Source organism: Natator depressus, chromosome 14 (assembly GCF_965152275.1).
Source record: "Natator depressus isolate rNatDep1 chromosome 14, rNatDep2.hap1, whole genome shotgun sequence".
Classification (NCBI taxonomy): domain Eukaryota; kingdom Metazoa; phylum Chordata; order Testudines; family Cheloniidae; genus Natator; species Natator depressus.
In genome coordinates this window covers 38,835,217-38,846,741 of record NC_134247.1, presented here as the reverse complement: position 1 = coordinate 38,846,741, position 11,525 = coordinate 38,835,217, and the positions used below count along the sequence as shown (strand labels likewise).

Below are 11,525 nucleotides of genomic sequence, written 5' to 3'. Positions count from 1 at the left end.
GCAATTTACAACTGGCATTAGATCATAGTTGACAGAACTGCAGTTGACTCTCCAGGGTGGTGTTGTCTCTGCAGGAGTAAGGGAAATTAAATTCAATAGGTATGAATGACACTGAGTATACACTTTGGGACAGATTTTACCACCTTTCTTCATGTTGAGTAGCTCTATGTGTGGCGGTTCAATGATGAGACAGAACACAGGTTTATCCAAGCAAGCAAGCTGGTTAGCTGAAAAGGGCTGCTCCCTGTCAGCTTTCCACCTTCCCTTTTATTATATTTCTCCCCCCTGCGCATTACCTACTTCCACCGCAAAAAGACACAACAAAGGAATACATGACTTTGATTAATATTCTTATTTTCCAGCCTCTATCTACTACAATCCTAATTCTCAGGCCTTGAGGCCAGGCCAAGGAAGCTTCCCACGATTACTGTCCTTTAATTAACTTCCCAGGGTTCATATCTGGTCCTCGTCCTTGGATGGAGCAATGTGTTGCTCCTACACAACGGTCAGGGTGTGCCCTGACTGTTTCCAGGTGGATGGACTAAACATGAACCCTTCATCTATGGATTTTAATGGGACTGCCCATGGAAAAGGGAATTCTCAATGTGAATAATGGTGTCAGACTCTGTTGGTTAGTAGATAAAAAGAGATACATATTCACAGCATCACAGCACTGTACACTGTACACCATTCACACTCAGTGCTCAGTAAAGAGAACTGTCAGTACCTGAAAAACAGTCACACCTATGGCTGGTTAAACATTTTCCATCAAAAGATTTATGGTGGAAAATTGGACTTTTTACTAAATGATTTTTTTTTCAGAAAGTGTCTAATTTTCTCTTGAGAATTGATTTTTCACTGGAAAACTGAAATCCTAAAAACCAAAAATTTTGAGCAAAAAAAGAGAGAGTTTTTCTAAAGTTTTTGGCAGACTTTGATCCCCAAAAATTGGGTTTGGGATTTCAAACAAGCAAACAAACAAACCTGTTATGAGGTTTTCTTTGAAAAGTCTAAATTTTTCATGAGAAAATTATAACACACACACACACACTCAGAGATGACAACTTGTGACTAGCGCTGGTATCAGAGAAAGGAGACAAAACTGGTATGTGCCAACACAAGGAGAGGAATATGAGTTTTGATACATCCTGAAACTACCAATCGGTCCCCATTCACATCTAGCTATTTATATATACTAACCACTAGGCTGCAGAGTTATTCTTTCCTCTCTCGCTCGCTCTCTCACCCAGTGACTCCTTATGTATTTATCCAAAGTGTAACAGGTTCAATGGGAGAGACTGGGGAAGCTCCACATCAGAATACCCCACAGCTCAGGGGTTAGACACTCAGTGGTTAGGACACAACCCACATTTTGAATGGGAATAGATCCAATGGGTGGTCTCTGAGTACACGTACCCATTGCGCCCCACACGAGTTAGCAGACAAAACCCTATCTTCCCTCCAGATGGTGAATTGCTCCGGGACTGAGGTGGGAGACAGGTGTCTGGACACCTGGAGCGTGGCTGTAGTTTTATTTTAGCTTTAATATAATTAAAAGATACCTATCCGAGGCCCTAGGTGCCCTAACATGTCGTTACTAATACAATACAATCCCAGCTGCCTTCAAATAATAATTTCAGCAGAAACTCAGTCATCCAGAGAGCTACAGAACTCTTTCTCACCCCTTCATCATTGTGGGAAGCAAACAGTCAGATCTCTCAGAAAACCCAGTCAAAGAGAGAACACACTGGCCTCCCAAATACATGGCAAACTGCTGAAACAGCCATGTAACCAATCATTTCCCTTCCCCCGAAGAAGGGGGAAAGAACAACCCTAAAGCCAAACTGACCAACTGATAAAACCAAACAAAAGCCAGACGAGCTAGCTTTTACAACCTGGCCCGGTACCCACTTATACAGTCACCCATCTCGTGAAAGCGGACCCACACACTTCCAAGGTAATTGCGTCTGGGTAGAGTCTCATCGTCACTAGCTCTGGGGCTCTAGGAAACACTGCCAAACTCAGACCTCTGGTCTGACGCCCTTCCTTTGGCCATTGGAGGCCACTGTCCAGCTGCCTTACAACTCAAAACCAGTGTCTGAGTTCTCCCAAGCCCCCAGACACCTACACACACTCTGCCAGAGCTTCACCTAGGCTGTGCTCATGCTGGGCTTCTAGTTGAACCCCTTTAAGAAGAATGTGACAGGAAGGCGAGGAACGTGTGTTGAGCCAAGGGATTTCTTAACCACAGAAACTATGCATTAAGCCCTCAAGAGTTACAGATCTTCAAAAAGAAGACGGTCCTGAGACATGCGTTCCCCTCGTCTGATCTCATCCATTCTGTAAGTCCAAGGTTGCAGGCTGAATCCAAGCAGAGTTTATGCCCCCCAAAAGGAGAACACACAGAGACCTCATGAAGTCCACAAGGGACTTGATTATGGCTATTCATTTGAGGTGGAAGGTGCTCAGAGAGTATGGTGATGGGTGGCAGTACAAAAAACTTGATAGATAGATAGATAGATAGATAGATAGATAGATAGATAGATAGATAGATAGATAGATAGATAGATAGATAGAGTCTAATCTTATCTACACTGGTGTAAATCTATAGTAACTCCACTGACTTGAGTTGTGTTTGTCTGCATTTTTACCAGTCTAAATACAGCTTTCTGCATAAGCAAATGGCAAAGCATGTTCTCATGGAGATAATAATGTCATCAGAGGATTACATGTATAAAGAAACACGGAATGAAATCACAACCAAAGTGAAAAAATGGACAGATTATTTCTGGTGAATAACCTCCACCCTATCAGTTTCCTCAATGCAGCTTTGATCTCCTTGTTCCTCATGCTGTAGATGATCGGATTCATCACTGCTGGCAGCACGGAATAGAGAACAGCCACCACGAGATCCAGAGCTGAGGCTGAGCTGGAGGTGGGATGACTGTAGGCAAAGGTGGCAGTGCAAAAGAACAAGGACACCACAGTGAGGTGAGGGAGGCAGGTGGAGAAGGCTTTATGCCGGCCCTGCTCAGAGGGGATTCTCAGCACTGTTTTGAAGATCTGAACATAGGACACAATTATCAAAACAAAGCAGCTTAAACCTAAACACACACTGAAAGCAATAGCACCAGTTTCACTGAGGTACAAGTCAGAGCCGGTGAGCTTGAGGAGCTGGGGGATTTCACAGAAGAACTGACCCACCACATTGCCTCCACGGAAGGAGATTGCAAACGTGATCCCAGTGTGCAGTGCAGCGTAGAGAAAAACACTGATCCAGACACCAGCTGCCATTTGGATACAAGCTCTCCTGTTCATCACTCTCTCATAGTGCAGTGGTTGGCAGATGGCAACGTATCGGTCATACGCCATGACGGTCAATAAAACAAGATCTGCTGAAACAAAAAAGACAAAGAGAAAAACCTGGGCAACACATCCAGAATAAGAAATTGACCTGGTGTTCATGAGGGAATTGGCCATGGATTTGGGGACAATGATAGAGATGGAGCCGAGGTCTAGGATGGACAAATTCATCAGGAAGAAGTACATGGGGGTGTGAAGATGGTGGTCGAAGACAACAACTGTGATGATGAGAAGATTCCCTGTCAGGGCTGCCAGGTAAATCACTAGAAACACGATGAAATGTAAAATCTGCAGCTCCCGAACATCAGAGAATCCCAGGAGAAGGAACTCGGTCACGGTGGTTCGGTTGGACATTTTCTTCCTCAGTGTGATGTCTGTGGAGGGAAGGAGAAGGGCAATGGTCAGGATTAGAGTGCCAGAGGAATTGATCCTGATTCTCTCTCTGTAATATCTCATGATGTGAATGCCAAGGGTGCACCACACCATCACTTCCATCAGCCAGAGCACTAATCAGGTGCATTATCACATTAGTGAAAACTGGATTATTTCACTTAAAGTCAATGGAGCTGGGTCAGTTTATGCCTTCTGAGGCTCTAGCCTTAGATAAAATGCAGTATGAAGGATGGGACAAAGTACAATCCAAATCCAACAATTCTAGCCCAGATGGTTCCCTATTGTGACAAACAGCAAGCCCACAACTTGGGCATGAAACTAACATACTAAAATGACAACAGCCTGATTCCCACTTTCCAGAGAAATACGACATTGACTCACTCAGCTTCCTATGTGGCAGCTCGTCTGTGATGATTCCTCCACACAGATGGCCTGCTACCTCTTTCCAGATTGATTCATGGCACCAATTCTAGCTGCACTTCCACCTCTGTGTGATGATGGGCTAGGAGCATCGCTCAGTTACTGCTAGGTTGTATTGTTTTCCTCTGTGACTTTGTGTCTGTGCTGTGCAGGTCAGTAGCAGTCAGGAGACTTGGGTTCTGTTCTTGGTTCTGCTGCTGACCTGCTGGGTGACCTTGGGCCGGTTACTTCCCCTCCCTGTGCCTCTGTTTCTCCTCCCTCCCTTTCTCTGCCTTGTCCATTAGGACTGGAAGCTCTTAGAGGGGTGGACCGTGCCATACTATGTGTATGTTCTGTGCACCGCTCAACAGCACTGCCATTTAGGTGGCAGCAATATCGGACAGCAGATATGGTGCTAGGGCAGGAGATCTAGGTTCTAATCCCATTGACCTTCTGTCTCTCCTTGGGCAGTGTCAAGATAGAACGGTTTTGTCTGCGGGCTTCAACTCCGTCTTTTAGCTTCACAGTGCTTAAAATATATTCTGTGGGCTATCGACTTTGCTTTATTCAGTTTAACCATCCTGGAGCTATCCCTTTGAAACAGTTGCAATAGAGCAAATGGGTTTGAAATTGTGGTTATTAGTGGAAAATCTTAATGTTTCCCACCTTGGTTCAAAGCTAAGTTTCCAGTTCTGGGTAGACAGACATTTTCTGCTTTAATTATTTCAAAGGCAAATTGGGTTTTCAATTGAACACATTTTCATGGAAAGTCTCTGCTATCCTCAATATATATTTTGTTTTTCCAAGGATAGCAGAGCTTAATTTTTGTCTTAATTAAAGTTTTCAGTTAAAATTGTTTTCTTCTTCAGTGTTAATTTGTTTTTCCAAGGATGGCAGAGGTTATTTTTTGTGTTAATTAAAGTTTTCAGTTAAAATTGTTTTCTTCTCAGTTGCCACGATGAAACAAATGTTTGAGTTTTCACAATTTCTATGGACAATCCATTTTTGCTGCTGAAAAATAAGCAAATAAAAAAGTCTGACTGGTGCTCGGGGTATTTGATTAAATTGATAGTAAAACTCTTCAAGAGTTCCTATTGTCATGCACATTTATGTTCTCACATGTGCCTTGTATATTAATGCCCTCACATATTTAATTGAAATAGGAAACTTACTGTGCTGGTCTTTGTGGATTTTTTCCCAACTTGTGATGCATTTGATCCTCCTCTGTTCAAATAATCCCATCTGTCTATCATGCCCCCATCACTATATTATCCAGAAGCTGTTTCCTGAGTTGCCGGGTCTCTCTGCAGTTCCTAGCAGACAGCAGACTCCACAGATGTGTGCTCCCTGCTTCCCTCCTTGGACAGGCTTGGCTGAGAGGTGATGGACTAAATGGGATCAGAGACTGAAAGCCCCTCTCAGCTCTCGAGCTGATCCTGGTTTGTGCAGGCACCAGACATGGTCACAATCTGGGATGTCCCTGTTCTGGGGCTAAATAGCTGAATCTGGTCTCCAGGGCTGTGAGCCCAGCTATCATCTCACCTCCGGAGCAAACCACCCTAACAACCTTCCCTAGATGAACCTAAACTCAGGGAACAGCACCCTCCCTGGATCTCACACAATGGCAGCATCCCTGGAAGGACCCTTGACTAAAATTAAGGCAGGGCTGAGCCTCAAAGGGTGTCCCAAAGGGATTGCAGAATAAAAGATATATTTATAGTACAGACATGTGACCTACAATCGCTAAGCCTAGTGGCACCAGAACCTCAGCTGGCCTGAAATAGCCTGTTCCTTCATTAATTCCACATAATTACCTCTGGGTGAGCAGAGATTGTTGTTGTTGTTTTTGTTCCCCCCCTCCCCTTTCTCCTGCATTGCATCAGCAGCTCTTGGAGTACAGCCACCAGACGAACCCACAGCTCAGGCTGGCTGGGCTGATTGAAGTAGGTCATGAAGAGGTACTCAAAGCAAACACTAAAAACGAAGGACCAGATCCTCAGCTTGTGTAGCTAGGGCTATTTTTGCCAACTGGGGATCTGGCCCTTTGATTTCAATGGAGCAATGGCTGATTTACACCAGCTGGGGATCTAGCCTGTTACACAGTTTCAAATCCATATTCTTTGCCTGTGAGTTTTTAAACCAAAGACGAGACAAAAGTTCTGAACCCGTCCGCACTTTCTTAGTTCTTTGTTCCATGGGATTAATTACAAGTGTGTAACTTTTAATGTTAAGGAGCGATTCATTCCCACTAGGGACAGAACTTTGGAGGATTTTCTGTATCTGAACTTTCACTTCTATTAGGATGGATGGATGAACTTTTCCTTTCTTTCTTTCTTTCTTTCTTTCTTTCTTTCTTTCTTTCTTTCTTTCTTTCTTTCTTTCTTTCTTTCTCAGCAATTACATTTTTTTTCTTACTGCATTCAACACTATAATGCAAGGCTCATTCGGCTGCAGGTGCAAAGCTGCATGGCATTTTAACAATGTTTAATTCACACTGGTTGTGGGTATATCAGGGAGATTGAACAAATATGAAGGGCCAGATCCCCAGCTGGTGTAAATTGGCATAGTGCTGTGGAGCTGTTCCAGTTTACATGAGGTGAATGTCTGTACTGTGGTGCCTAGTTTGATGCGTATTCCTCTATCAGCGTTCTCATTGTTTAACAGCACAATCCAGTTTTAATGCTCATGGAATATTCCAAGATCATGGTTTATAGACAGAAATCTGAAAGACGGGTACGCAGCCAGTAAATGAACTGACCAATATTATAGTGATGCAGCAGTGCTAGTATAGCTAAAGTTGTGTTGTGACTACCATTTAAAAGTCGACTTTCTAAGGCCTCTAACATTGACATGCTTAGTCAGATTCCTTTGAAAATCGGTGTGCTTCCGGAGGGTGCAGGATAGGATTAGTAAATTGAATTATCGGTCATTTGAGCAAGGGGTTATGGAGATATAAGCCATGAAAAAATAGATTTTTTTTTTCAAAAAGTCGTTTGAGCTAGGGGTTGCAGAGATAAAATGTTCTTTTCTAGGTGGGTTTTTTTGTGCAATGGTAGAGCTCAGACTTTTGATGTGTTGAGGGTCAAAAGCGTCTCAGTCTGTCAAGTTTATTCACTCTATCTTCAGGGGACGCAAACTGAATTTAAGAAAATGTTCACTTTTTACAGTGTGCACGCACCAATATGGAAAAACAGCCAGAGGGTTTCCATTTCAGCCATTTTATATGCTTTAAAGCTTAAACTTTGTAAGTACTCTAAAATCCGAACAGTCACTCAGATTGCTTTGAAGTTCGGTGTGCCTCAAGGGGTCTCAGGGTAGTGTTAGTGATCCAAAACTGGGGTCATTTGACCAAGGGGTTTCCTGATTTATAGCCAGTGGTGTAAGTAGAAATCATTCCTTGATGGTACTGCACTCATGGGAGGGACAGAAGGGGGGGTGGGCATGTGACCTCCTCATGTAACCCTCTATGTGACTCCTCCACACCCCCATCCCAGGGCCCCCATGCTCTTCCCGTCTCCTGCGACACCCCCCCCCCTTTGTATATACAAACATCAACATGCTTAACTTCTCACTTTCCACCTACATATGTAGTATTCAGTTTGTTTATATGGAATATGGGAGTTGGGTGAGGAGTCATTTCAGCATATGTAGGACTTATTAAAAGACAAATTTTAAGAAGAACTGTATCCTAAACTGCTTTATGGTATTGTACCCAAACATTGCATTTCAATGTGGGATTCAACTTTCTTTATAGGAACAGAACAGACTCGTGAAACTCTTAGCAGTCCACAGAAGTGGTCCATAGTCATACAAATAGTCCCATTGTCTTCAATGGGATTGATCGAATGATTAAGGGTTTACAGGATTAGGTTCCAAGTTTGTAAATTGTTCTGGATGAAAACTGACAATGCCTGAGCTGTCAGATCAGAAGGAGCTTCATCCGAATAAAGGTGGGCAGATGTGTGATAAGTCTTAGCTCCGTTGCAAAGATGAGGAACATCTTTTCAGCAAAGTTCTTGGCAGATTCCTGAGGCAGCTGGCTTAAGGCTGTCTGTGTCCAGCATTATAATCTTCACCTATAGTTCTCTCACCCACAAAGCTGGGCAATGAGTCATTTGTTTTCTTTGTTTGCTGCTCCAGTTCCAGTTAACAAAATCCATGTTAGACTAGTTTGGCTGCAAAGAAGAATTCTAGGTACACTGGGGGCAACACCTGTTTCCCATCAGGTGGCAGAACTGGGCTGACATCAGAATCCAAACATCCTCTGGTCAGTGCAAGCAGAGGCATTCCTCTGATGATCTGGACTCGATGTGATGCAGTATGGATGTCAGGGATAATTCAGACCAATGGGGAGAAACAGAATAAAAAACACTGTTTAAACACCTTCCATCCCTCCCCTCTTGAGGACTCCTGACCAATGTTACCACATAAAACTTATGATAACAAACTTAAACAAAGCCTTTGTTTGTTAGCATATGTATTATGCTGTTAAAGCCATTTAAATAATGAATGTCCTCCCTAGCTGCATTCTGCCCCTTTAAGGAGCAGAGTGCAGCCCCACCCCCGCTCCAGAGGCAGGGGAAAGCCCCAAGTCTTTCCGGTACCCCGTACCCGCTAAAAATCTCTTGCCGGTACTGCGTACCAGCGAGTACTACCCTACTTGCACTCCTGGTTATAATCCCCCCAAACAGTTTCCTGTTGCTGCCTTATAGGTATTATACGGAGAAGGACTAATGACCTCGTTGAGATTGATGGCTGTGAATTCACCCTTCAGTTAACATAACTAAGGATAAGTTAATCACAGGCTCCCCCTAAGACAAAAGGAGTGCCAGAGCTCATGGCAGGATGATAGCTGGCTCTTCAATCCTTGCCCTTAGCAGTCCCCTGCCGCACCCAGGCACCAAAGTGCTCAGTGTGGAGGGAAGGAAGGGCTCCCCCGTGGAGGGGCCATGGACTCTCCTCTGAAAGGAAGGGGCCCTCCTGCCATTCTGCTATGTCCCCAGCTCATTCTCATCTCTTCTCATCCTACCCGGATTTCAGCAGCTCCGTCAAGCCAAGGGAGCTGAGCCAGTGGCCACTCCTGCTCCTGGCCCTGAGGAGTGGGATGGTGATGTACATGGATATGGGTGTTCCCCTTTCCTTCTCTTAGCAGGTTGAGGTCCTGGCTCCTCATTGAGGGCCTGGTTTGCAAAGGTGTTGAGGGCATCCAAACTGCTCTGACTGGAACTAGAGTTTTGGTGGTTGTGGCATCTCTGCAATTCATGCCCTTAGTCCATCCTGCTCATGGAGTTGAATTCACCTCCAGCAAGGCACCTGCTCTGACTCATTCACCTTGCTGCTTCCCGGACATCGAATGGTGATGGGACAGGAATGACTTTTTGGGGCCTAGAGGCAACAGGCCCTGGGTCCCACCCCCAATCACCTGAGCCTAATCCAGCCTCTCACTTTATTCCCATCAGCTGGGCAGTTTCCCCAAAGATGGAGAAGGCTAGGACCAGCCCAGCCGGGCTGAGGTGCAGCAGGGGGTGATAAATGGCCAGCAGCGCCACCTGCAGGAAGGATCTTCTCTGCCCCTCAGAGAATATCTCTCCAAAGACCTAAAAGCAACACGGCACAAACCTTTGGCAGATTGCACAAAGCCAGGCTCCAAATTGGGGGGCTGGGACAGTATCGCCCTATAGTGGCCCCAGTGGAGGTCTCAGGTAGCACTCCCCACCCTACTGATGTTGCCCCCAGCCTTTTGTAGGGTGAAGTAATGAAGCCCAGGAGCTCACCGTGTCCTCGACCCAAGGCAGGGCTCTTCTGCTTCCTGACTCGCAATGGTGCTGGGAAACCCCCACTCCCACTCTGTGCTCCCACAGGGAGCCAGGAATCCATCTTCGATCATGCAATAGCTGAGCGAGTCTTTCCCAGCTCATTGACCCAGTGGCTCCCCTCTCAGAAACTCGGCAATCAGTCAGGGAGATCCCTTGAGACACAATTGTGCATTGATTCACCCACCCAGGGGATTCCCTTGGTGCTACGTAGCGATAGATCCCTGTAACACACACAAGCCATGGCCACTAGTGAGGCTCCAACCCAGGCCCCTCGCATTCTGTTAAGCACCAACCACAGGGCATCAGGCTGCATTGGGGATCAAGAACCTCTAACCCCTGTGAGACCCAGGAGATGGCCCTGAGAAGAGCCACGGGCTCCTCCCAGTGGAGGAGGGCCCTTGGGGAATCAACCCTTCTCTCCCACGGGCACAGATTGTTGGAGAGGGGGAGGGAATTGTCCTGAATCCTCCCTGCACCCCAGAGAACTGCAGACATGGGCAGGGATTCTGACCCCCTGAATGATGAACAGAACGTCAGGAAGGAGACAGGTCAGCCGTGACTGACCACCTATCACCACAACCTCTGATCTAGTGAGACAATTATGGGACATAAGCCAAAGTACATGGACAGAATCCTGAGAGCAGCAAAAGCCCTTCTACAGCTCTAAAATCAGGGAGTCACATACTCCCCCAGGTCATTGAGTCTCAGCCCCATGGGAAAGCGAAGGGGCTCATTTTTACAGAACACGCACCTATAGACGGACCGTGACCTGCCTCCTTCTATCACAGCACATCAGCTTTAGTCTGACTTCCTGCACATTGCAGGTCACAGAATCTCACCCACCCATTTCTGAAATAGACCCCTAACTTCTGGCTGAGTTTCTGAAGTCCTCAAATCATGATTTAAAGACTTCAAGTTACAGAGAATCCACCATTTACACTAGTTTAAACCTGCAAGTGACCTTTGCCTCATGCTGCAGAGGAAGGAGAAACCCCCCCAGGGTCTCTGCCAATCTGACCTGGGGGAAAATTCCTTTTCCACCTCAAATATGGTAATCAATTAGACCCTGAGTATGTGGGCAAGACTCACTAGCCTGACACTTGGGAAAAAATTCTCTGTAGTAACTCAGAGCCCTCCCCATCTAGTGTCCCATCACCAGCCACTGGAGATATTTGCTGCCAGCAGCCACAGATCAGCTACATGCCATTGTGGGCAGTCTCCTCCTTCCATACACTTATCAAGCTCAGTCTTGAAGCCAGTTAGATTTTTTACCCCCACTGCTCCCCTGGAAGGCTGTTCCAGAACTTCACTCCTCCTCCGATGGTTAGAAATGTTGGCCAATATTTGAGCCTAAACTTGATGGCCAGTTTATATCCATTTATTCTTGTTTCCATCTTGAAGCTTAACTTAAAGAACTCCTCTCCCTCCCTGCTATTTGTCCCTCTGATGTATTTATAGAGGGCAATCATATCTCCCCTCAGCCTTCTTTTGGTTAGACTAAACGAGCCAAGTTCTTTGCGTCTCCCCTCATCAGGTAGGTTTCCCATCCCTCGG

The 11,525-nt window shown here is 45.6% G+C and overlaps 1 protein-coding gene across 1 annotated transcript; it reads right to left on the bottom strand.

Moving 5' to 3' along the window:
• Positions 1-2,754: 2,754 nt before the first annotated feature.
• On the bottom strand, positions 2,755-11,203 carry LOC141998561 (olfactory receptor 14I1-like). The gene is made up of 2 exons (XM_074971431.1): positions 11,175-11,203; positions 2,755-3,742 (listed from the first exon to the last, which is right to left on the bottom strand). The coding sequence occupies exon 2, from the start codon at positions 3,715-3,717 to the stop codon at positions 2,755-2,757; it is 963 nt and encodes a 320-aa protein (XP_074827532.1). The 5' UTR covers positions 3,718-3,742; positions 11,175-11,203.
• Positions 11,204-11,525: the final 322 nt, after the last annotated feature.